Source organism: Poecilia reticulata, chromosome 12 (assembly GCF_904066995.2).
Source record: "Poecilia reticulata chromosome 12, P_reticulata-male-v2, whole genome shotgun sequence".
In the NCBI taxonomy this organism is placed as follows: domain Eukaryota; kingdom Metazoa; phylum Chordata; class Actinopteri; order Cyprinodontiformes; family Poeciliidae; genus Poecilia; species Poecilia reticulata.
This window is the reverse complement of record NC_088841.1, coordinates 24,754,472-24,781,204: the sequence shown is the minus strand read 5'-3', so window position 1 is coordinate 24,781,204 and position 26,733 is coordinate 24,754,472. Positions and strand designations below refer to the sequence as shown.

Genomic DNA, 26,733 nt, shown 5'->3' with positions numbered 1-26,733 from the left:
TACCTGGACTCTTGTGGGTTTTATTGTTCAGTCTGCAGTAACGACAGTTTAAAAAAATAATAATTCACAGGGAAAACATTGTATGAAAAGTACAACAGTGTAGTAGGTCCATTACATACGGTAGGAAAAAGTAACTTTCTGTCAAACAACTCAGAAATGTTGAATTTGAGTTTGAAAATTCTAAACAAATTGCTATAAATACCTTTCCCCGTAAGTCAAAACTTTCTGACCTTTAAAACTTAGTAATTTTTTCTGGAAAATTTCTTGAGTTTAATCTCTGAATTTCTGCGCTTTTTGTTACCAATTTTCCTCCTTTTCCGTCCCCTCATGCGCCTCGTTTCCCCTGCTGTAGCCAGACTCCACCGGCAGATGGCGCCACTCTGTATTTATCGCAGCTGTGGCGCCGCAGACCGACACACACGGTGTCTGTCACACAGCGGGGAGGACAGCTGCGTCCGGGGGAACCACCTCCAGCTGCTGTCGGCGCCTCCATTCGGGAGTTTAAGCCCGTGTTTGGTCGCCTTTGTGTCGGTTTGTGTATCGAGGAAACCCCCCCCGGGGAGCTCCGGGACTGGGAGCGGAGCAGCAGCGGGTGAACGGCGGGGCGGGGGGGCTTCTTCTCCGGGGTCAGACCTGCGGGCTGGTGCGCAAGGTAAGAACCAGGATCCTCATCTGCGCTCCGTAAAAAACAATATTTAAGCGTGTTAAACGCGGTTTATGCTGGTTCTGCTGGAGCTTAATGCTGATTTATTGACACATTTCCTAAAAATGAGGCTGAAATGAGAGAAACGGGGGGAAAAGTTGGACTTTCACACTGTAAACAGACTGAAAGTGGGAAGATTTAACGGCTAAATACTGGCTGGTTATTATTTTATGTTGTTTTTTTTTTCCTCTCCAAATTTGGACAATTTTCCTTTAAAATTGATATTTTATTAGAAAGTGACATTCAGTATTTTTATCCTTAGTTATGTAGTTTAATATTTGTAACATGTTACATGTGTGCTTTAACTGTTTAATCACAGGGTAAAAATAAACATTTAACAAACATGAATTAATTTAAAAACAAGAGATGGAAGCACAAACACATTTATTTCATTCTTTAAAACTTTCTTCAGATACAATGATCGAAATTAAACATGAAGGTAAATGCATTCACCTGAATAATTGGAAAAATGTGGATTATTTTTTGAGTTTGACAGCATTAAGGCGCGTCTCCCTCTGGTTTAGTACCTTATTCAACCAGACAAAACTCATCTATATTGTAAAAAGTAGCACAAAACTAAACATTTCACATAAAAAGCTCTGGAAATCCTGCAGAAACATCTGCAGACATGCAATAAAGTCTCCACTGAGATCATGTTGAAGTTTGTCCCCCATCTCAATTTGCACCTTGCAGCTGAAAATAAAAGCGTTTCTGTGAAAGACCCTGATGGACGAGGTTTGAGCGATAAGAGGGAACATGGATGTGCTCCATGCACACAGATCAACAGGAGCTTCCAACTGGTTGACGTAATGAGCAAACTGGAAACGAAGCTCCAGGCACGTAGCCACTGAGGCGAGGCGTTGGCATCAGAGCAGCAGAGGAACCAAGAAACTGCAGATTAGCACCAGAAGAAAACTGAGCTTTTATTAAACGAGTTGCAAAGTGAATAGATGAAGGTTAGAAATGACGACTTTGATCCAGGAGGGGTTGGCATGGCGATGTGAAACCATCACATTGTTTCACAGACGGCAGCACGTTTTCAAAGCTAGCTAACATTTGCTGTTATATTCATGTTAATCATAATTTGCAGCTTCATTAATGTTTCTATGTGATAATGAGGGCTGCACAGTGGAGCAGTTGGTAGAGCTGTTGCCTTGCAGCAAGAAGGTTCTGGGTTCGATTCCCGGTCTTTCTGCATGGAGTTTGCATGTTCTCCCTGTGCATGGTGGGTTTTCTCCAGGTACTCCGGTTTCCTCCCACAGTCCAAAAACATGACTGTCAGGTTAATTGGTCTGTCTAAATTGCCCCTAGGTGTGAGTGTGTGTGTGCATGGTTGTGTGTCTCTGTGTTGCCCTGCGACAGACTGGCGACCCGTCCAGGTGACCCCGCCTCTCACCTGGAACGTTAGCTGGAGAGGAACCAGCACCTCCTGACCCCACTGAAGGGTGAAAGAAAGAAATGTGATCATTAAAGTGGATAAATTCTTGACTTTCATGTCAAATCAGAACCTCAGTAAGTTTCTCTGATGACATCATTCAGAAACTTTCCAGAAAGGCGAGAAAAGAAAAAAAGCCTCGGAAACGAGAGCTGGTGGATTTCACAACTTTTGGGGAGTGGAGTGACCCTGAACTGTTGTTGTTTGGACTAGGCCATCCAGATGCCAGCCAGGACTCGGCTGCTTCTTCCTGGAAGGACGGATAATTGTTTCTTTCTAGGAAAGAAACCGGTGAATAAACCCGTCCGATAGACTTCTTTACTCAAAGATTAGATGATGTGATTTCTAAGAAATCAATTAGCACATGTAGCTGCCGGGCAGGTGGCCAACGGGGAGCGGCTCAGTTTCTGTCGCTTCTGCTTTACATTCACACTCGTTTTGGAAGTAAAAGTGAAACCTCTCCTGTTTTTAAAGTCGACTTTCAGCAGCAAACAAGTTTCATTACAATAGTTTTATACAGCAAATGAGAAATGATTCGTTTAGCTTCACGTTCTGCAACATAAACCGGAAGCTTTTCTGTTATAAAGAGGATAAGATGCTAAAGTAAATTAGCAAAAATTGGCAAAAAGAGAGAATTTTAATGTCTGCAAAATTATTTCTAAAACGTGACAAAATATTTATGCACTTGTTTTATATAAATCATTTTTATTTAATTGTGATTATTCTGCAGAAAACTAATTTTAATTATGATTGATTTGTATAAACATCTATGTATGAAGCTTCAGCTAACAGTTTATTAGCTAATATATCGTCTGAAACTCTAGAAGCATGTTAACCAAACCGTCCCCCAGCATGATGCCTCCACCGCCGTACCTGAAGGTTTGTAGCGTGTTGGTGGGACCTGGAGGCCCATTGAAGGTTCACTGAAGAGGAAAACTCTGAGTTGTTTGTTGAGTCGGGGACAGAATGTTGCAGATAAATCCTGAAATCCCCCAAACGCACCAGGGTTTGATTAAACGAGGCTCAGGGAGGAATTTTAACGTTATTTATGTGCAGAACGAGCGTCACGGTTTTATCTCTGTGGGTTTTCTGGGTGGAACCAACTGACTGTGTTCATGTTTCCATCGCAGATCAACATGACGTCTGCGGCGCTGGCGCTGCTCCTCCTCCTCTTCCTCCACGTCTTCGGCGTCCAGTCGGAACCTGATGCAGGTACGGCCTCCGTGTTTCAGGTCCGAACGGTTTCCTGTCCTCTGATTGGTTTGTTCCTCGGTGGGTTTTCAGGACAAATCGTCTCTTTAAGTCAGTAGAACTGCAGCCTTGGAGCACAATGCGTGTTGCACAACATGCGCGGCCTCCGCAGAGAGAGAGCGAGAGAGAGAGAGAGAGCGAGAGAGAGAGAGCCAGCGGCTTTCTGGTGAAGTGGCTTACCAGGAATTCTGCGGAGCGGGAAAACAATGGGAAGCTGTTTAGTGCGAAGGGCCCGGTTTGGGTCCAGAAAGACGCTTCACACATGGCTCACATTTCAGCTGAGGTCTGCAGAGAGTGTTTAGGGCCGGTTGGACATCTGGTTTGGTTGCGTAACAGTGCAGCGCTCTGGGTTTGGTTTTCATGTTTTATGACTTTTCGCTGAAACTGAAATGACTTTTCTACGACAGCGAAGCGAGATCCAGTTGGTGGTGGAAGCGAAACTGGAGTCGTTTCAGAAAGTGAGACATGTTTGATGAACACGTTGGACCGCTGACCCCAATAAATGTTCAGTATTCACACATTTTTCAGTGGACATAACTCCAAATTATGCACAAACAGCATCGCTAATCTTTTATTTAAATCATTTGCTAACTTTGAAAACATTCAGCTTGCTTAGCTTCCCCTAAGTTACATTCTGAGATGCTAATTTTGTAAACTTTCAGCTGAATTAAAGGTCACAAATGTTGAAGTTTTGGTTATTAACTGTTAAATTCTTCACGTAGTTATATGTTTATGCGTTTTTCTAACTTTGTAAACGTTTAGCACACTTTAGCTTCCCCTAAAAATTACATTCTGAGATGCTAATTTACATGGATGTTTTGTAAATTTGTAGTTGAATAAAGTTTGACGTCTGTGTTGGCTAACAGTGTTATCCATGGTTTAGAATTAAGTCGGGATAAGCTAAGTGCGCTAAATGCTATCATTAACGATAGCAAAGCGCTAACATGCTTAAACAACTCTCCAGTGCTAATTTTCTTGGTGGTTTTCTACATTTTCGGTTGAATAAAGTTTAATACGCGTGTTTCAGTTTTGGTTGACGACCAGTGGTGGGAAGTAACGAAGTACAAGTACGTCGTTACTGTACTTAAGTACAATTTTCGTGTATCTGTACTTTACTTAAGTAGATTTAATAATGGATACTTTCTACTTTTACTCCACTACATTTTACAGTAAGTATCTGTACTTTCTACTTCACTACATTTCTACAAAGTGTCGCGTTACTCGTTACATCCAAGTCGCGTTGAGCTTTTTTTCCGTTAAAATGTGAAGTTCAGGGATTTAAGGTGGCGCCATAAAATCCAAGCAATAACGTGTAGACAGCTTTGTCTCAATAACGGTGTCTGTTGTCACCCATCGGCTCCACCTTTACTCGCACGCGGAGCTCCAGACATGCGCAGTGGTTTCATCTGAGCGGCAGTAATATAATAGCTGCATAAATCATAAGATATGGCGACATGTAAAATCAGCAGCGCTTCGCTTTCACAGACGGTGGGGACTTCGTCCAACTTTTAACGTCACTTGGAAGGAAAGCTTAAAGAAAGGTAAGATCTGTGGACGTGATGCTAGCAAAGCTAGCTGTACAGAGAGACATGTTGCATCTGCGATGAAAAAAAGTTGTCACTCATGCGCTGAATTATTGTGTGGAGGTGTTGACTGAGGTGTTGCATATATGGGACGACGCTGTGACCAAAGTGCAATATAGTAATATGACATTCATGGACGATCCGATTCTTCTGGACGGATCTTGACCAAGTCCTATAGTGCTGAAGCCTCACTGAGAGCCGTTCTTTGTTCTTGTAATGCTCTGCGTACACTGCAGTAGCTATTTTATTTCATTAAAATATCTTTATATTTAATTGGTGAATAAATAAAACAACGTAGGAACACCGAGCATGCTCATTGCTCTTTGTTTTCATCACCTGTCATGGTGGCAGACATTGCAGCAGGAGGGAGGATGAGAACAGTCATGGTGCTCCTCCTGCTTGGTTACTTCTTGCTTATTGGGCCTTGGACAGTGTTCATAGTTGAGCGTTGTTAATTGCTATGTTTAATGGTGCAGACAATTATTATTTCTGACATTGGCAATATGGGCAACCACCCAGGGTGTTATTACTTTAGGGATGGCAGGAGACCTCTGTGTATTGTGGCACAGAGATGAAAGCAAAACAGAAAGAAGAAGAGTTTGAATTGTCACTGGATAATTTATTTCAGCTCTAAGTGTATCTAGGTGTTTTTATGGGAAAGTAAATCTTTCAGATCAATTTGAGAAGCAGTTTTGATAGGTGCACTTAATTTTATTGTCATGTAGCACGGGGTGCTGGTTTTGATTTGGTCTTGGGTTCAGTGGTCCAGACTACAACTCTGCTACGAGGCTCCTTGGTTCCATGTCCTCCTCTGCCAGTTGGATTTTTTCAAAATAAATGTGAGGCAAAAAAAAGTGAAGTTCATGTTATGTTAGGACAGGAGACGAGATGTTTCCATCCCTGAAGTTATGATGCATAGAATCACATATCTAAGTCTAAACTATGTTACAGAGTAAACTCAATAAAAACATGCTTTATCTGTGGCATTGTTCATTAAAATGGCACATTACTGATGTATTAAAATTAAATACGATTGGTTCACTTAATGATATTAGTGATTAGGCAATGCATTCAGCAAGTACTTTTACTTTTAATACTTAAGTATTTTTAAAAGCCAGTACTTTTTTACTTTTACTTAAGTAAAATGTTAATGTGGTACTTTGACTTTTACTTAAGTACATTTTTGACTGTGTATTTGTACTTTTACTTAAGTAAATTTTTTGAGTACTTTCTCCACCACTGTTGACGACTATGTAGGTAGATGTTTCGCACGTTAGCATTTTTGCTAACTTTACAAACATTTAGCGCACTTAGCTTCCCTGAAATTAATTTTTCCAGATACGTTCTAAAGCTCTCATTTACTTGGCTGTTTTGTAAACTTTCAGTTTAATAAAATATTTTTTGTGTATTTTTAAAACGTATTTATTGGAAACAAAAGCTTTTTCTTTTTAAGTTCAGCTCTTTCCTGCCTTCCAGAACAAAAAACGTAAAAAGAAACTAAAAGCTCAGATACAGAAAATGAAATTAAAAACGGGAATGAAGTGAATAAAGACAGAAAAAAGGAAGTTTTTTTTGTGCAGCCTCCAGTTTTCCCAGCTGCAGAGTTCACTGCAGGACATTTTGAAGTAATGAGTCGACTGAAATAGCTCCACTTTTCCATCCATGTCGAAGCCCTCAGAGGTTCTGCTTCTACGAATCAACCGGACCGAGTTTTCCCAGCCAGGCGGTCTGATTCAGACTTTGTTTGGACTTGTTCTGGTCCTGCTGTTTTCTTTTGCACAGTCCCGTTTTGTTGGTGCTCCCTGATGGCTTCCTGCCCGACACTTTCACCTCATTAAAACCGCAACAAAACGGGTTCGATTCGACTGTTGGGGGGGAAAAACATCAGCAGGATTGATTTGAAATGGAGGGAAAAGTGACAGAGGAGACCAGGCTGCGAGGGAAAGCAGAAGGGTTTCCAGTTATTCATGAGGTTTGTTCTGCTGAGTCGATCCGGTGCAGGAAGCAGATTCTCCGGCCAGGTTTTGTCCCTGGAGAGGGACACGGGTTGCCAGATCTGAATGTCAGATTCCACACCAAACACAAGAGAAAACCGCAAATCTCAGTTTATAAGGAAACTCACGTCAACAGCACAGGATTTATGTTTATGTTGGGGTATTAAAAACATAAAGAATAAAAAGTAAAATTACAAGAATAAGGTCATAAAATTACCAAAGTAAAGTCAAAATAAGATGAGAATTAAGTCATCTCATTATTTTCACTTTACTTTGGTAATTTTATGACTTTGTGACATTATTTTGACTTAACTCTTGTATTATTTAAACATTATTACCATGCGGCTATATTCTTGTACTATTATGACTTTATTCTAATAATAGTACACTTTTATTCTCTTAATTTTTATGACTTTAACCGTATATTATTTCCACTCATACAACTTTTTTTCTCATGGTTCCATTTTTTGTTATTTTCTTTGCGTGACTCTAATACTCAGATATAAAAAATCTAATGTATGCTTCAAGTCAGAGGTTCCCAAAGTGTGGGGTGCGTCCCCTAGGGGGGCGCCGTGCCATTGCAGGGGGGCGTCTTAATGGAAAAAAAACAAAAAACGCTGTGTGCGTTGGGTTTTTACCTTAGAAAGACCTGCTGCTGCTGCTGGGCGGAGCTACGCAGGTGTGTTAGAGTCATGGCAGCAAAACGCAAAGAGCTTTTCACAGTTTTCCCCCAAACTAACAGACTGTTGAGTGAAGCTGTTGGAAGCAGGTAAAGTTGGCTAAAAGATGACTAGCTAGCTAATATCAATAAAGCATCTTAAGCTTGTTAAGTAGTCTGTAGGCTGCTGATGTTGTTGTCTATGTTCAGCTACCTAGACTCATTTTGCCCCCCCAAAAAGTCGTAATCCATGGGGGGGGAGGGGGCAGAAAAAGTTTGGGAACCACTGCTTTGAGTCATCGACTGCATTTATACGCTTGACATTTTAAAACATTGTTTGTATTCTGACCAGAACCAGATCCAATTTTGACAGCAAACAACTTCAGTAGAAACTCGTCCAACCTGGCAACCCTGCTGGAGCACATTGAATGTTTGCTTTAAATGACCTCTTGGCCCGATTGAAGGCATAATGGCGGCTCCCACGGGCTCCAAAACTCCTGCTCATTAACACGGAGCGGCCGGCCAGTACGCCGCGTCCCGCCTGATAATTAATGAATGACTTTGTCCGCTAAGTGAATGTTTCCTGCGCCCCAGCGGACACGAAGCTCATCTGGATTTATGGAAATGCATGCAGGATGTGGTGCTGCGCCCTGAAATAGCTTGCTGGCAGCTTTGGGGGAATAAATCAAGGCGTAAACATGTTTACTGCAGATCTGCTGACGGCTCCGCCATCAGCTGTTTTGTGTGTGTGTGTGTGTGTGTGTGTGTGTGTGTGTGTGTGTGTGTGTGTGTGTGTGTGTGTGTGTGTGTGTGTGATGGGAACACGGCGTGAGGTGACGTTCCCATCTGGGAGGTAATCCCGGCGTAAGGAGTAGGGGACGTGCTGCTCCATGCTGTTTACCTTCAGGGGGTGAACGGTGCCTGACGGCCGCTAAGCAGACAGACACGGTCAAGGTGACGTTACAGAGAGTCGGGGTGTCCGCGGCGCGCATCCTGAAAATGTCCGACCACTTCTTTAAAAGTCTCACTTTATAAAAAAAAATAAAAGTAACACCCCTTTAAATTAAGACCATTTCTTAAATTCTGTTTCGAAAACACTATTTAATATCATATATTCTATGGGGTTTTGTTTTTCTCGCAGGGATTTTCTGTCAGACAAAAGTTTAGTCGCACTCGAAGAGATTTACGTTCTGTGAGGAGGCTACCGCTAGCTAGTTGCTAATATATTCTAAAAAAAAAAGTCTTAATATAAAAAAAGTAAGCTGGCCTTTAATATGTTAATCCAATTCCTTAAAATCGGTTTGGGTATGACTATTTAATCTATTTTTTTTTTTCCTCGCGGGGATTTTCTGTCAGCTAAAAGTTGATTGGAGACGGTTGAGGCTACCGCTAACTAGCTGGTAACATACCCTGGCTAACTAGTTGGCTAGTTTTTTTGTACGATACCATATTAGGCGGGGCGAGGAGTAAGTTTTTGCCATGAATAACAGAAATATTGAAATCAATCTCAGATATTTCTGAGTTTCAGAAGTGAAATATTTTCGACCTGGTAAATTTTTTTTAATCCATCTGTTTATCCATCCATGTATCGATTCGTTCGTCCATCTATCTGTCATCCTCCATCCAAAAAACTAGCAAAGTGGAGAAGCCTTGGGTTGTTTGCTGGAAGAAGAAAAAAATACCCGCATTTTTCAACTTTTAGAGCTCAAAAAATGAAAATGTAGTTTTTTTGGCAGAAATTTACTCTGTTTTTTCTATGTGCAGTACCATCGTAGCTGATGCTACCACTAGCTAGCTGCTAACATACTATCTAGCTAGTTAGCCAGTATTTTAGCTTGTTAGCTAGCTAGCTTGAGTTAAGTGTAAATTTATCGCCGGTTTGTTGGAAACCATTCATGCATTTCTGTGCATTTTGGACGTAAAGGTGTTAAATTTCAGTCGGTGGAACCTGCAGGAGCAGGTTAGTGGGTCGGCCCGGTTCTGCCAGCCCTCAGGTTCTGCCTCCTCCCCCACTGAGAGTTTTTCTGACCACATAGCTGGGTGTCACATTTTTCTCCTAATCCTGATGAAGCTCGGCCCTGAATAGGAGGAGGAGCCGGTTATCTGGTAAACAGGTTATTTTTAACCCCTGACTCTTGTTCTCTGAAGTGGGCCAAAAGTACAGCATCCATCATCATCATCATCATCATCATCATCGCAGGGAAACGGCGCTCAGCCAGTCTGGACTTGTGAGGCGTTGAGCTGCTGATGGCCTTCAGGTGGTTTTGTCTGTTTTCATGACCAGAGTGAGGAATGCTGCAGCTGGTCCTCTGCTGTAAACTTTTTGTCACGTTGACCAAAATCCTCAGAGTCAAAAGGGAAAACAAAAAACTAGAAAATTCTTGATTTTTTTTTTTTGCCTTCTCAGCAGAATAAGTATCATTTAAATGAAACAAAGAAAAAATGACGTTAAAGCTGCAGTGTGTGACCTTTATGAAAATGTTTTTATATATTTGTTGAAGCTGTCACTATGTTGTGACAGTATAATCTGAAAAACTGGAACTCCTTTGTTTTCTCCCAGTGTTGACTAGAATCAACCAATCGGAGCCAGGAGGCGGGACTTAGCGCTGTCAATCACTCTCCTTATAATAGGCAGCTAGCCTATTATAAGTTAGCATAGCCACTGATGATGGCAGGTAAACAGTTTTTCTGTAATTGTTTCTCAACCAGTAGCGCATTTAGCAGCGAGTACATGAGGATTATCGACAGCACTTAGCAGTAATTAAGCCAAAACTGTACAAAATAATAGGTAAATTTAGTATTTTTCACCATCTATAGTAACTGAATAATATTTAATTTAAGATTTAAAAAAAAAAGATATTATTTTGCTTGGCCCCTTCAGTCAGCAGTTACATAACTTTTATTCAAACGAAGCTCTTTGCTCATTATTCTAAAAGAGTTTTAGCTCAGACTCTGAAGCTGCAAACACACAAAACAACTGGGTTTTTCAGGATAACATGGAGGAAACTGTATTTAGTGAAGATAAATGTTTTACTTTGGAGGAACAGACAGCAGAAAGTGGTAATTTCTGCGTTTTCTGCCAGATGTGGTGTTTACTGGGCCGGCAGCCTGCAGCTGCTCCCCAGAGAGCAGCTCTGCTCCAGGCTCACATGCTCTCAATTTGTGCAGGCAGTAAAACCCGAGCCGCACGCCCGTTTCTGTGTGAGCGCGTTTCTCGGTACGGCGAGAACAAACAGATTATTCCACGACAGCGGAGGAGCAAACTCCTCCTGCCAGAGACACGGAAAACGACTTCCAGGAAAACGCTGGCGGCCACAGAGAGCCGCTCTGCGCTCTGCGCCATTTTATCTGCCGTTTCAGCCACTCGGTCATAAATATCAGTAATCGTAAAGAAGCAGAAAGCATGATGAGCTTATGTGATCTGCCTTCATTCACTGAAAGGGAAAATAAAGAAAAATCTTATAGAAATATTTCAAATATACCAAACATCACCTTGTTTGATGATTTTCAACATTGTTTTAATCCAGAAACGGATTTAAAGTCAGAACTCTGAATGTTTTCACAGAATTCTGACTTTAGTCTCAGAAATTATAAATTTCTATGAATTTAGAATATTGTTTTAGAATTTTTTTTCAGAATTCAATTTTTTTTTTCTCAGAATTCTGAGTTTTTCCGTCTCAAATTTCTTAATTTTTTTTTCTCTAAATTTTAACTTCTTTCCTCAGAATTCTGAATTCCGTTCAGAATTATTTTTATTTTCCAGTTGTAGTATTCTCTTTATCTTTCCACATCTGTTTTGAATATCCTTTGCTGTGTCTGCGCTTTGTACATAGATTTTTAAAACGTTTTGCTCACTCAGGTTCAATAAGTTTAACTGATCAAAGGTTGGGTTTCACCAGTGACTCCAGCTGCTCTCCACTAAAAATCTACCAACTTTTACCAAACACTTCCACACAAAATGTCAGATGTGAAACAATCAGTGAGTTCTGAAAAATATCAGAGAGTCTGCTTCGAATGCAGGAGTGAAAAGAGAAAAAGAAGTGGTTATTGTTTTTAATAAAATGTGTACATGTTGTTTTCTCTTCCTCTCCAGTGCGGCCTCACCTCACCGGCTGCGTCTCTCGCAACATGGAGACGTTCCTCTGCAGATGGAGCGCCGGATCCTTCCAGAACCTCTCGGAGCCGAAAGATTTACGCCTGTTCTACTTCAACAGAGTGTAAGGAAAATCACTAAACCATAAACCTGCATTTTCCTCCACTTCAAAGACGCAGGAAGGATTTTTAGAAACATAAACATTTCAGGGTTAACTGATAAAATCAAAGCAGAGTTATCTGTGTACCCAGATCCACCGGGTCGAACAGGCAAAGTCCACCTGCGGGTCAAAGTGATGCTGCTTTAAATCAACCAAACAAACGCAAATCAGGTTAATGTTTAGCTTAGAATTATTTATTTTAACTGGAATATTCATCAAGTGATTAAACTGGAGCCAGAAGATCAAATGTAGACATAAATCCAGCAGTGCGGATGCTAATGCACGACTAGCAGAACTAAGTGTTAGCGCTTTAGCTAACCTTGAAAACGTTAGCGCACTTAGCTTCCCTTTAATTTTAATTCTAAAGATCTAATTTACTTAGCTGCTTTATAAACTTCCAGTTGAATGAAGTTTGATATCTGCTGAAGGTTTGGTTTTTCATGCTCTTATTTTGAAATTAAATGGAGACCTGAAAATGTAGAAGACTACAGAAGAAATAATATTAGCACATTACATACAGCGAATGGCTTCTGCTGTATGTAATGTCAGTGTAGTGTTTAGTGTTAGCTTCCAGTAATATGTCATGACCATGATTGACAACGACTGATCAGTTACGATGTTCTAAAGAAAAAGGAAATGTTTGTTTTCTGGTGATTAAGCTAGCAGTGCTGAATCAAAACCACCTGAACGTATCACAGACCAGCATCAATGTAGTCGACTGTCTTCCCTTTCAGGCTCCTCAGCAGCTCAGAGAAAAACTGGGACGAATGTCCCCAGTACAGCGCGGAGAGACCAGACGAGTGCTTCTTCAACGAGAACCACACCACGGTCTGGACGTCCTACACGGTGCAGCTGCGCTCCAGGGACCGGACCGTCCTGTACGACGAGACCTCCTTCTCCCTGGAAGACCTCGGTGAGTTCAGAGCCGCAGAGAAACGTAGGAAAGTCCAGATTGGTTTCTGGATTCCACTGGAGAGAAACCTTCCTCCTGTTAGGACGGAAAACAGATTCTTCTGCAGGAGACATGACGTCCAACTGGTTTTAATTATGAAAAGTGTTGGGATCGATTGGAGAAAATGTGTTTGAATTTTCTGTTTCTGCTCTGCAGTTCAGCCGGACCCTCCGTTCGGCCTCAACTGGACCCTGATGAACGTCAGCCTGACCGGATCGCACTTCGACGCCATGCTGAGCTGGAGGCCTCCGGCGACGGCCGACGTGGAGACGGGATGGATGGCGCTGCAGTACGACGCCCAGTACCGCCAGGCCGGCGCCGAGCGCTGGGAACAGGTGGGCGGCCATGTTGCGGTGCAGAGGATAGTGACAACAATCAGTCAAATCTATTGGTTTCAAAGTTAAGCTACTAGCTGATGATTCAAACAAGAATTTTTCAGCCTCCTGTTAATAAAAATAAGAAATAAATGAATAAAAAGTTAGTAAAATGAAGAGAGAAAACTGAGGACTTTGTTGTGAATTCCAACTGTTTTCTCGTTGATCCTCAGGTGACAGAAGGCTGACTTTGTAATTGTCTCTATGTGACTCTGAAGGCTCAGGTTTCAGCCTGAACTCCAGTTTCCAGCTGCAGTAACTGAAGCTGACTGTAGATCGTTCCTCTTTATTTCCAGAGATAATAACTTGAGTTTTAACCCTTTGTGCTCCTCAGACTGGCCTGGTGAAAACAACGCACCGCTCCCTGTTCGGCCTTCAAACCAACGTCAACTATGAGGTCAGAGTTCGCTGCAAAATGCTGGCAGGGAAGAACTTTGGAGACTTCAGCGACTCTGTGTTCATCCACATCCCATCTAAAGGTAAACGCTTACAAAGCTGTGCTAAAACTTTGTGCCTTTTCAATGCATTAATTTAACTTTTTTTTTTGTCCTTCAGTCTCCAGATTCTCAGTTATGGCTCTGCTCATCTTTGGCGCTTTGTTTTTAGTGGCCGTCCTGCTGCTGGTCATCATTTCACAGCAGGAAAAGTTAGCATCTGATCGTCAGAATATCTGAGTCTGAACCAAGAGAATGAAGAAGAAATGAGATTTCTGCTGTTTTCTTTCCTGCTTCAGGTTGATGTTTATCCTCCTGCCTCCTGTTCCTGGACCGAAAATACAAGGAATCGACACGAACCTACTGAAGGCAAGTTTAGACAAGAAAGACACCAAAGTATTTTTGTTCTGGTTTCTAATGCAAAAATTTTAGAACACTTGAAATAAGACAAAACTAACTTAAAACTGAACGGCAAGATTTAAGAGCTTGTTTTAAGTAAATAATTAATATTAAAACAAGATATTTAACCATGTTATAATAACAAGACTAAAATCTCCTTATCTAAGAATGATTTTGTGTAAAAACAAAATTGTAATGAACATACTTTGTATAAGCCATGGTTGAGTTGCTAGGTGACGGGTGGAACCTAGCAACTCAACCAGAGATAATAACTTGAGTTTTAACCCTCAAAACTCAAGTTATTTGAGTTTTGAGTTGCAACCCCAGCAGGGTGGAGCTCTGCTGGGGTTGTTAGGTGACGGGCGGAGCTCTTCTGGGGTTGCTAGGTGACGGGCGGAGCTCTTCTGGGGTTGCTAGGTGACGGGCGGAGCTCTTCTGGGGTTGCTAGGTGACGGGCGGAGCTCTTCTGGGGTTGCTAGGTGACGGGCGGAGCTCTTCTGGGGTTGCTAGGTGACGGGCGGAGCTCTTCTGGGGTTGCTAGGTGACGGGCGGAACTCTGCTGGGGTTGCTAGGTGACGGGCGGAACTCTGCTGGGGTTTCTAGGTGACGGGCGGAGCTCTGCTGGGGTTTCTAGGTGACGGGCGGAACTCTGCTGGGGTTGCTAGGTGACGGACAGTGCCTGCTGATTTGTGACGTTACAATCTGGAAGTTTTTGAAACGGCTCATGTCCCACAACCTAAAACCATTGACTGATCGCCTAAAAACATCTGTGTTTATTTGAAGGATTTGGGTTGTTTTTCAAAGCCAGTTTGACCCAAACGGAATCACAGAAGCATTTAAAATGTGAATTTTAACTTTCTATTTAAGGTTGAAATAGAAATATAAGTCATGGGTGTCTGAACCGTGTCTGTTCCAGAAAGGGAAACTCCGAGAGCTCACATCCATCCTCACCGGCCCGCCCGACCTCAGGCCGGAGCTCTACAACAACGACCCCTGGGTGGAGTTCATCGACCTGGACATTGAGGAGTCCAGCGACAAGCTGCTGGACATGAACACGGGATGCGTCATGGACCGGTCCCCGATGTCTCCGCGCTCCGCCGTCTTCATGGACGACGACTCGGGCCGCTCCAGCTGCTGTGAGCCTGATCTGCTGAGCGAGGCGAGCTTGTCGCATGTCCATCAGGAGGCCAGCGCGTCGCCCGTCCATCAGGAGGCGACCACCGCAGAGCAAAGCTCAGTGTTTGTAGCAGCGGAGGGCAGTGAGGTTGCGGCGGCGTACACGCAGGTCGGTGAGGTCAGGTCGTCTGGGAGTGTTCTGCTGGAGAAAACCACCGTTAAAGAGACAAACATGGAGGAGGAGAAGGGGAAGAAACAAGATGGCGACTTGGTGAACGCAGATCAGAGAGACTGCAGCTCTGAGATGAAGCAGTTAGCAGAGCTTCCTGAGGTCGTGGCCCAGCTGCCTGCTGCTCCTGTCTACACCATGGTGGAAGGCGTGGACATGCAGAACAGCCTCCTACTGACACCAACGGCCCCCAACCCGACCGGCCCCAAGATCCCAGCTACGCCCGACGGCTACCTGACCCCTGACCTGCTGGGAAGCGTCACGCCGTAAATCAGCCGGGGATCGAATCACCAGAACTTGTTAATCTAAAGGGAGGTCAGTTCCTGGAGGTGCCCTGACTGGGTTTCAGCTAGCTTAAAATAGCCAGTGGATCAGCAGGAGCCTGAGGCTTTCAGAGAAACCTGGACCCAGCGACACTCCTACACCTTAAACCAGCACAGCGTAAATAAATATCTCTGCTAAGCTGCACCTATCAGTTCATGTCAGCGCGCTAGTAAGGGCTAACAAAGATGCTACAGGGAAGATCTGGATCTGCAGATGGGAAATCAAAGGGAACAAATACAAGTGGAGAGCACCGCTAGCTAACAAGGTAGTTACGCTAACTAAAGGGCTAATCATAATCATTAGTTCTGCTAATGCTAATGCGCTACCCCATTTAGCAAAAGCTAACACTAAAGTGGTATACCATTTAGTTTTTTAGCCAATGGTAAAGTGCTGCGCCACTTAGCTTTTTTAGCAGAAGCTAATGCTAATGTGCTAAGACGCTAACTTCAATTCAGATTGTATCTGCGCCTGAAAGACTACAACTCTCAAACATCAGTTTAATTTTCACTTCATAATTTATGTCCTTTATGCCTTTTGATATTATATTTGTTTACATCTTATTTTTAAATGTTTCATTTTGTTTGTTTCATGTTTAAAATAACATTATTGGAGGGAAAAAAAGAGCAAAGTGAGAAGAGGAAACGGAAATGTTGAGTTAACTGTTTTTACCCCTTTCAAAATAAGAGTATGACTATAAACATCTAACTGCTTGTAGAATTCAATAACACAAAGTTCAACCCAGATGAAGTTTGGGTTTATAAAACAGCCAAGTAAATTAGTGTTTTATAGTTTATAAGAAAAAAACATTAATTTAGGGGATGCTGAGTGCACTAAATGTTTTCAAATTTAGCATTAATGCTAAAGTCCAAACTGAAAAAAATAGCTATACTATTAGCAGGTTAGCGTTAGTGTGCCCACCACTGACAGATACCACCATTTTTGCCTTAGAATAAATGAAGCGAGGTTTGATGACGAGATTCGTCTGTTCTGGTGGAATAAAGTTAGCACACCCTCTTCCTGTTAAATGGTCCTCACAAAGTTTTAAAATGTTTTCAAATCTCTCCTTACACAGGATATTAAACCCTGGCTGTGGTTTTTAGACAAAGGTCAATATGGCTCTCCACCCAGGGCAGCATGGAGTTGAGGGGCGTCCGAAAAAACTGTAGAACCTTTATGTTTAAATCCTTGAGCTGAAGGAAAACGACTGGATGTTTGACAGAAATATTTGTTTTTTTTTGTTCATTATTCTCACAAGAACAGCTAAAAGTTGGAAATGTTAAAAATGTTTTTAATGACATTAAAAAGCAAAAAGGTCAATATTGTAACAATTTCTGAAAATCCAGGTGCTCTGTAGTTATAGAGAAATAATTCAGCTCTCATTTCATAATTTTGTCTTTTTTCAGTATTTAACCACCAGTATTCACTAATTCAACTGATACATAATCTATGAAAATGATAAAATGGTCATGCATTTGCTTTTTTGTGTATGTTTTATTATTTCTATCCTGTTTCACTGCCGTATAATTTGGTGACATTGATGCTGTTTCATATATGGAGCCTGAAGAAAAGGCAAATGTTTATTTCTATACTAAAGCATTACTGGACTGTAAATTATCTTTTTACTTTAATGCATTTTCTTTTCATTTAAAACTGTGAAATATGTTTAAAGTTTAAATTTTTTGTGTATTTTTTGCCTTTATATCTGAGTAATTTTTATTCATGTATGATTGTAGAGATGTAAACCAAATGTTTGCATCTTTTATTAAAGCACACATGTATTTTCTTCTTCACTGTCTGACATGAACTAAACTTCCTGTAGTCGGTCAAGTTATGTTTGGAGAATTCTTCCAGGTGTCAAACTCGAGGCCCGGGGGCCAAATCCAGCCTGTCAGAAGTTTTAATGTGGCCCTTTTATGTTAAAGTGTCCTTAAATATTATTTTATCAATCAAATCAACAGTTTTATCTGTATTCTGCCAAATTGGATCAAGATGAAAATATATTATTTAACTTTAAGAAGTTCTCATTGAGTGAAAAAGATACTTATTAATATTCTAAGTTTAATCGCCAGTTTTGTTAGCACATTCTGCCACAACTGGCCCTTTAAAAATATAAGATTAGTTTCATTTAATGTCAGAAATAGAAGGTTGTAGTTTTCTGTTAGAAGTTACCTTCAGCTGAAAGATGGGCTGGAAAACTGGAGGTAACATTTGGCAAATGTTCAAGGAAGTGGACTGAAAAAAATGAAGTTTACTGGTAATTTTCTTTGCATGCTGTTTTTTTTTTTTTTCTTTCCTGAAATGAATGTTTGGACAATCTTTGGAAAACTTTCCAGACATTTGGGGATCCATCTCATGTCAGCATCCGGAAAGGGAAATGGCTTTTTAAAAATTCTTCTAAAAGTTACACATTAAACAATTGAAGTTGCTGTCTTCTTGTCTTAATCTGATTTCTTTGAAGTGTCCTTGAAATTGGTTGGCTGTCTTCTGCAAAGGTGGCCATTTTGGATTTTGAGGTCACAGTTAAAATTCCCACATCAAAGGGTAATGTCACAAATGTTAAGATTCAATATGAACAATTTAAATAATGTTTTACAATTTATATTATTTGCGTGAATTTTAGAGATAATGTTAGTTAATGTCCAGTGGATGATAAATGTGAGCTTTGAACAAATGGTCACAATGTGGTTTGCATGATAACTTTGTATACGCTGTACAATTTTACGTTTGGTCAGAAATATTTTCAATTATGAAAACTAAAACTGACTCCTACTTTACTTGAGCTCCCAATAAAATAATTTGGTGATAGAAAAATTGGATAATATTAGTTATTATTAATATGCTTTTGTTTTTAAACCTGATCTGGAAGCTCTCCGTTACTGACGCTCGCACTGTTCTCAAAATGGCGGCAGCTCGTTTCGGCAGCTGTTAATTTGTCACCGACGTTAAGCTAAGACACAAAAACCATAAAACTATATAATTCAAACATTTGTTTTTGTTTGTTTTTTTTATCCAACGGGATGACGAAGTTAAACTGCGTGAAACTGGAGGGATTTATGGCGGAATTCGGTCGACTGGAACAGGTAACGAACGGTTAGCTTAGCTAGCTAAGTTTGAACCAACGGTTCATACCCATGTGTATGAACCGTTGTATGAACGTCGTTGGTTTAGCCGGAGTGATGACGTTGGCTAACCCACTTTTTCACTTTTCGTTTTAATATTGTGCCTGTTTTATGTTTTAGTTTGGAAATGTATAATTTTAGGCATACTTTAAAGCCACCATAATATTTTACATTCGACACAATATTTAATGTACAACTCAGTCTGGGCCGAACAGTTTGTTTTATAATTTATGAAACTTGTCATTTTTGTGGAAAAACAAAAATGTTTTTCTACAAAAACATTTTGTAGAAAAACATTTCCAAAAAATGTGGAAATGTTTTTCCACATTTTGTGGAAACATTTCCACAAAATGTGGAAAATGTTTCCACATTTTCTCCGAAAAATTCAGATTTTTGTCCAGCAAATTTGTGACTTTTGAAAGTTCAATTTTTTTCTCTTGAAAATTTCTGAGATTAATCTCAGAATTTCTTAATTTATTTCCTAGCAAATTTGCGACTTTTAAAACTCAAATTTCTTGCCCGACGCCGCCCACCCACCAAAATTTCTGAGATTAATAAAACAGATTCTTATTTTTTATTTTTTACTTTTTTTTTAGTTTTCAAACACAGAAATTATTTATATTTTTTCTTTAATTTTTCTGAGATTTTTATTTGGCTTTTCAGGATCGTTCATTTTCCCTTTATTGTCTCTGGCAGAACATTACAGAGCTGAATGATGCTAAGAACCTTCTGGAGATCCGGCTGGGTGAATCCACCAGGCTGGTGAAGTTTTATATTAACAAGCAGCAGAGTCTAATGGACGGTGAGGATCTTAGTTCATTTGTTGTGTAGAAGAACTTTTGTTCTTTGTCTCCCTCTGGTGGCGTTTTGCAGTCAGAACAGTTCGCTGTTTTCAAACTTAAACCGAAGAGTATTGGGGCTAAATTAGAGGTTTTATTTAAATTATGAGAATTATGTCATAATATTTGCAGAATATGTCATAATACAAACTTCACTCTCATTAAAAAATGTTTTAATGAGAGTGAAGCTGCGATAGTTATCAGGATTTGACATGACCAGCTTATCTAGTCTGATTTATTTATTATTTTTCTTTTTTTTTAAATTAAATTCAGTTTGTAGAATCATCTAAAGCTCCTGCTACTATAATAATTTGATTTTGATGTCTTAAAATATTCTTTCCTATGTATAAAATTAATACTAAAATAAGTTACTCAACGCTTCTTATTTTAATGTTTTATAATTTTTCATGCAGGAGTTATAAAATTACTACTTCATTCTGGTAGCATGAGTTTAAACTGTTTTCTCATATTACAATTTTATCCAAGTAATATTACAACTTTTCTCATATTTTTGCTATTTTATTGTCATAATATTCTGACTTTATTCTCATATTATTGTTGCTTTTTGTTGTATTTAAAAAAAAAATTCTTGTAATATTTCGATTTGGTGTCACAACTTTCTTTTAATAACATCAACTAGAGATCAGGTTTTTTCCTGCCGATACCGATCACCCATGAGGGCCGATCACCGATACAGATCACATAATTATTTTATTTATTTATTTATTTTTTAATCATAAACACTACCGGTTACATTATATGGAAAAAGGAACCATGAATTCATCTTAATTTTCACAAAAACTTGTTTTTAATAACTTTTTCCAAGAAGAAAACTAAACAAAACAGCATCGTTCAAATTGTACTGCTATCAGTAATACTATCTTTAACAGACTGAAAACATATGGAGGCTCTGAAGAGGCTAAATAATGCAAAGAGCCAAAATAAAACCTCTCAACATTGCCGAAAAATTCAAGTATAAAACTTAACATTCAAAGGCAAAAACAGGATCCATTACAATAAACAATCCAGAGTTAGTGCATGAAAGCGTCCTGTTAGCATGGCGGCTAGCTGATTACTGCTGATTAGTTCCATTCAGAACCAGCCAGCGACTCAAGAAAACCCAGTAAGATCCAGGCAGCAGTTTTCCAGACTAACCAGAGGAACTATACGAGCCACGGTGGGACCCAGTACCTCAGGGTCCCCGACTGGTACATGGTCTTCAAAGTGGTAAATGCCCATTTTCCTACTTTCCTCAGAACTGAACCTCGTGCCCGGTTGCCCTCCTCTGCTGGTTCTCTGATCTTTGACTTAAGGAGAGCGTTTTTCTGCCACAAAATCGTGTTCTGCCTGTGTAACGTGTCGAGATCTTCATTACAAAAGGCTTCCAGGCTACTGAGAATGTTCAGTTCTTTACGAAGGTTGTCCTGCTCTCCAGATTTCTCATCCAGGATCCTCTGTGCCGTCTTCAAATCTGCCAGGATCCCCTGGAGTTTTCTTTTCAGAGATTGTTGGGTGGTCTCTAAAAGACGCCCCTCATCTCTGGTATTTTCATATTCGCTCTCCATGTCATCAAGTTCTGAACGAACCAACTCGTACTCCGCACGGAGTTCTCTGTTTCTACTTGCCGCCATGTCGTATTTAGCTTGCAGGTTTTTTTCCCAGCAAGCATTTTCACTCGACTTGGAGCGCTCGAGCTTACAGCGAAGACATTCCACGATATGTTTTAATTCGCTGTTTTCCTTCTCCAGTCTGTCCAAGCCGTCATCAACTAGTGTTTCCTGAAAAATGCTGGCGAGCTCGCCCATCACATCTTCCTCTCTACCTTCGTCTCTAGACATGTTTTCGTTTGTTGCTCTAAAGTACAAGGGATGTGAAACTGATTTTCGGACATGTAGGATAAATGAGTTGGTCTGTGGAACTTGGTATTAAAGGGTGATGAGTCATCGTCATCAGCGAATGAGTCATCGTCATCAGTGATGTCACAGTGCATGAGTGATATCACTGGTTCATCAAAGCCACTAAAAGCCTGTTGTGTGTGGGTGTGAGTAGGTGTGTATTCTGTATTTGATGCATTGTGGGAACTCGCTGCTCCCAAAGAAGAAATGCCGTTTTGGGGTTTAGGTCCAAGGTGTGAATTAAGTTTTGGTTGGCTGTAGAAATGAATAGAAGTAGAAATGAATGGAAGTCAATGGAAAGTCTCCACAAAGACAGCGAAACAAACGTGTGTGTGTGTACCAGGTTTTCATATCCTTATGGGAACCTATTTCTGTCTGCAATGTGGGGTTATGGGGACCGTTGCACCTTGTGGGGACATTTTCTTGGTCCCCAAGAGGGAAATTGTTGTTTTTGGGTTAGTGGTTAGGTCTGTGATGGTTAGGGATAGGATTAGGATTATGGTAAGGCTTAGGCTGTAGTTATCCATCCATTTTCTTGCACCCTTGTCCCTTAATGGGGTCGGGAGGGTTGCTGGTGCCTCTCCAGCTAACGTTTCAGGCGAGAGGCGGGGTCACCTGGACAGGTCGCCAGTCTGTCGCAGGGCAACACAGAGACACACAACCATGCACACACACTCTCACACCTAGGGACAATTTGGAGAGGCCCATTAACCTGACAGTCATGTTTTTGGACTGTGGGAGGAAACCGGAGTACCTGGAGAAAACCCACCATGCACAGGGAGAACATGCAAACTCCATGCAGAAAGACCGGGGCCGGGAATCAAACCCAGAACCTTCTTGCTGCAAGGCAACAGCTCTACCAACTGCGCCACTGTGCAGCCCAGGCTGTATTTAATGGAAGTCAATGTGAACATGACTGTGTGTGTGTATCTTGATGTGAAAGTTGTACAGATGTTTAAAGCATCTGGAAACAGTAATTTGACCAAAACATGGCTGGACACCTAAACTGACTACACATGGGTATGAATACGTTAGGAAGATGCTGCATGTCTGCAATTCACATATTAAATACTAGAGATGTGCCGATCAGGTTTTTTCCTGCCGATTTCGATTCCGATCACATAATTATTATGATTTTTTTTATCATAAGCACTACTGATTACATTATGTGGAAAAAGGAACTATAAATTAACAGAGACAAAAACTTGTTTTTAATAACTTTTTCCAAGAAGAAAACTAAACAAAACAGGCATTGTGCAAATCGTACTATCTTTAACAGACTGAAAACATATGGAGGCTCTGAAGAGGCTAAATAATGTAAAGAGCCAAAATAAAACCTCAACATTGCCAAAACAATTCAAGTATAAAACTTAACATTCAAAGGCAAATACAGGATCCATTACAATAAACAATCCAGAGTTACTGAATGAAAACTTCCTGTTAGCATGGCGGCTAGCTGATTACTGCTAGTTCTGAGTGGCTGTTTCTTTCTGAGCGGAGTAATTATGCAGAGCAGGGAGGAGATCGATTATTTTTTTAGAGATTATCTGTCTCATGTTAGGACAGCGAAAGTTTTAATACGTATGTAAAATGTATATTTTTTGGTTAGATGCTGCAGCTTTAAGCAGAGGTTCGGTGTGAGAGTCACTACCAGGTGGAGCAGAAGCGGCGCTCCGTCTGTGAAATATTACTACCTGTAGCGTAGCAGCTGTTCAACAGCGAGAGCAGAACCAGCGTCTTACATCGCAGCTCGAAGACTTAAATAATTTTGCGGGTTATTTGTTCAGCTTTCTGACCGTCATGCTAATCCGGGTGAGTGTTTGTAGCTGTGCGCTGCTTTACCTGCTATCTGATCCTCCATATGTCTTTTTTACTGCAGTGAGCCTCCATGTAGCCAAACTCCTCAAGTATGGCATTGTTTTTATGTCGTATCAGCTTCATCGTGCTGATGCATTTTGACCTGCTTCAATTTTCCGCCGCAACACGCAAACTTCCCCATTCACTCAGTGCGTTATAGTTATAGTTCCACATCGCTTAGGATTTGTTGCTGCACGTTTGCAGAGTGTGAAGGAAAGAGGAGACCAGCTGCACAGGCAGGATGATAAATGAGATGCAGGTGATCGGTATCGGCAACAAGAGCCAATGATCGCCGATCACCGATCATGCACTTTTTCATGGAAATCGGCCGATTATGATCGGTGGCTGATCGATCGGCACACCTCTAACATCAACTCATTCTCTTGATGTTTTAAAATGTTACTCTGGTAGTAAAATGATTTTACTGAATTTTAGATTTTTAGTTTCGATTTTTAACTCCATTGCGTCAGTTTGCTCTAAAGCAGATTTAAAAAGTCATTTTTACTGCAGTGATTCTTTGAGGTGAAAGTTTGCAGCAGGTTGACCGTTCAGGCTGTTTGCAGAGAAGGAGAGCCTCCTGCTGACGGTGGAGCGGCTGCATCAGACGCTGCAGCAGCAATGCCACCTCAGAGGTAACGGCGCCTCCTGCTGGTGGGAAGAGTTAAAACTCCAGAGAAACCCAACAGAGTGTCTGACGGGGTTTTTGTTTTATTAAATAATCTGTGAATGTTTGAAGCTCCAAACAAGGTGAATTATTTTAATCCAGTTTGTGGAACAACAGAGACGAGTTTTAGTGGATAAATTTTGTGTTTTTATTGTTTTTAGTGGATAAATTTTGTGTTTTTATTGTTTTTAGTGGATAAATTTTGTGTTTTTATTGTTTTTAGTGGATAAATTTTGTGTTTTTATTGTTTTTAGGGGATAAACTTTGTGTTTTTATTGTTTTTAGGGGATAAACTTTGTGTTTTTATTGTTTAATTTTGTGTTTTTGTTGACGTCTCAGTGGAAAACGAGAAGCTGAGGATGGAGGTGGAGAATCTGAAGGAAGAGAACGAGAGAACAGCCGAGGTGAAAACAAACGGATCAGTTCTCTGGTGTTTAGCATCTGATTTTAAAAGTCTGAATATAAATGTTCCTCATTTTAACTCTGCTAATGCAGCTCTTTCATGTAGGAGTTCTTATAAAATTATTACATTATTCTGGTCATTTTTAACTGATTATTTGACTCTCGTTTTATTATTGACTTTATTCTCTCTCCTCTCTCCCAGACGTGGATTAATGAAGCTGAATAAACTCCTTCATTTTGTCTGGTTTGGTTCTGCAGGCTGGACGGTCCGACGTCCAGCTGCTGCTCAGCCAGATGGCAGCGGCTGAGGACAGACAGCAGAGGGCGCTAGAGGCCGTCAGACAGCAGAGCAGCAGAGAGGCAGAGGAGGCGCAGACACAGGCGCAGAGGCAGAGTAAGACTCCACCTCTATTCTACTTTTTATTACTTTTAACCATTTATTTAGTAGTTTACTTTAGTTTTGATTTTTTAAAATGTTGATTCAAGTTGAGTTTTTAGACGTTTTATTTGTAGAAAAATGTTTTTATCTCATTAGATTTCATAGTTTTGCTGTTTGAAATGATTAAATCACAGTTTGTTTCTCTCTTCTGAAGCTTCATATAAACCAGTTTTCAGGGTTTTGTTGTTGTTGTTGTTTGTTTTTCCAGTGGAAGCTAAAGATGCTGACGTTCAGCGGCAGCTGGAGGAGAAACATCTGGAGCTGGAGGAGATGAAGACGAGGATGAAGGAGCAGGAGAGGGAGCGGCAGAGCGAGCTGCTCAAGATGCAGATGGAGGTCGGCACAACAGTCATAGTGCAGCTGCTGCTTTTCATTTAATTTAACAGTTTAGTCGTTTATTTTCTGTGAACTGAAGCTCAGAATCAGATCAAACTGTTTGTAATGTTTATAATCCTCTTATTCTGCAGCTCCTGGGTGTTTGTAGTCAGTTTTCTGGTTCGTTGCTCCCCCTGCTGACACCCACAGGAACTGCAGGAGGCTGGACCTGCAGTGGATGAGCTTCAATAATCGATTAATCAGTTAATTGGATAAAAATGGGCTTTTTCTTTTAACCACTTAAGCTTTTTTTTATATAACACAAAGTACATTATAATATACAAATAACTGAATCCTTCTGTAAATAAGAAAATAAACATTTTATCCCCTAAAATGTAACAGAATCATTAATAACTTGAAAAGATCTGAGTTTAATTTGTGTGACTATAATCTGAGTTACATACGTGATGCATTTCCACCTCCCTGCTGTCGTTTTTTATTTTATTCTATTTTGTGTTTAGTTATGTTAAGCTAAGAAAAACTGGGGAAATAATAATAATAATAAAAATAATAATGATTTTCAGTAAAAGATGCTTTAAAGGAGATTTTTATTGTTTTTATTTTGTTGCTTCATTTCAGCTCTTTGTTCTTTCTGACGGGTCTATAAGCTCCATTTATTGGATCATGATTAACCAGATAATAGTGATTAGTTAAGATGTAACTAATTTAACCGTTTCAGTCCCAGTCTGAAGTCAAACCCGTCTGAGCTGAACCACTGATGTTGGATCCTGATTCTTTACGTTTCTGCGTGTTTTCCAACAGTTTGGTGCAAAGTTAGCTCGGGTTCAAAGTTCAGCCCAGAGGAACCAGCAGCAGCAGCAGCTTCCTGGATCCAACCTTCTGCCTCACAGCGTCTACAAGCGGGTGAGCAGAACCGAACCTCTGGTTCTGGTGGACTGACCCAGATCTGAGCCCTGTGTGTGTGTGTGTGTGTGTGTGTGTGTGTGTGTGTGTGTGTGTGTGTGTGTGTGTGTGTGTTTGATCAGAAGCTGCAGTTTTTCCAGGAGGAGAAGAATAAAGAGATTGCGGCTCTACGTCAGAGAATCAAGGAGCTGGAGGAGAGCCAGGGCTCCGTCAGCAGCAGCAGCAGCTACATGAAGAGGAGGAAGTTCTAGTTTGACTCTGAAAAGTTCAAATTCGTGTTCGGGTTGCCGTAGCTGCGTCTTCTTCATCATCTTCCTCGTCGTCTTCTCGGTCTGGAAGCACGTTGGAGCCCACGCTGCCGGCCGTCAGAGGCTCTAATCCCATTAGTGTGCAGCAGAGGAGGAAGCTGAACGAAACGCTAATCTGATCCTGCAGCTCGAATCTGTTTCCATTCAGAGAAATAAATCGGTCGACTGCTTTCCGTAGCTCCATTCATTCAGCTTTAGACTCTGGTTTGATGTTTGAAAGCCTGAAAACGGTTTTCCGGGAAACACCAGGCTCACGGTAGAATGAA

The 26,733-nt window shown here is 40.8% G+C and overlaps 2 protein-coding genes across 6 annotated transcripts; both read left to right on the top strand.

Annotated features, from left to right (window-relative positions):
• The first annotated feature begins 394 nt into the window (after window positions 1–394).
• Window positions 395–18,131, top strand: LOC103474042 (growth hormone receptor-like). Of its 2 annotated transcripts, XM_081613709.1 has the most exons (10): window positions 395–652; window positions 2,066–2,215; window positions 3,269–3,350; window positions 11,718–11,841; window positions 12,612–12,790; window positions 12,986–13,164; window positions 13,538–13,682; window positions 13,759–13,849; window positions 13,937–14,006; window positions 14,953–18,131. In XM_081613709.1, the coding sequence occupies exons 3-10, from the start codon at window positions 3,275–3,277 to the stop codon at window positions 15,649–15,651; spliced, it is 1,563 nt and encodes a 520-aa protein (XP_081469835.1). In that variant the 5' UTR covers window positions 395–652; window positions 2,066–2,215; window positions 3,269–3,274; the 3' UTR covers window positions 15,652–18,131. The 2 variants fall into 2 exon arrangements, with proteins under 2 accessions (XP_081469835.1, XP_081469834.1); XM_081613708.1 differs by lacking the exon at window positions 2,066–2,215.
• On the top strand, window positions 15,862–26,637 carry LOC145554222 (coiled-coil domain-containing protein 152-like). 4 transcript variants are annotated; one of them, XM_081613712.1, is made up of 9 exons: window positions 15,862–15,970; window positions 18,732–18,785; window positions 19,521–19,626; window positions 23,979–24,047; window positions 24,419–24,483; window positions 24,740–24,875; window positions 25,129–25,256; window positions 26,058–26,159; window positions 26,282–26,637. In XM_081613712.1, the coding sequence occupies exons 2-9, from the start codon at window positions 18,759–18,761 to the stop codon at window positions 26,408–26,410; spliced, it is 762 nt and encodes a 253-aa protein (XP_081469838.1). In that variant the 5' UTR covers window positions 15,862–15,970; window positions 18,732–18,758; the 3' UTR covers window positions 26,411–26,637. The 4 variants fall into 4 exon arrangements, with proteins under 4 accessions (XP_081469838.1, XP_081469837.1, XP_081469839.1 ...); XM_081613711.1 differs by lacking the exon at window positions 15,862–15,970 and having other exon boundaries at window positions 18,250–18,785; XM_081613713.1 differs by lacking the exons at window positions 15,862–15,970; window positions 23,979–24,047 and having other exon boundaries at window positions 18,250–18,785.
• The last annotated feature ends 96 nt before the right edge of the window (window positions 26,638–26,733 follow it).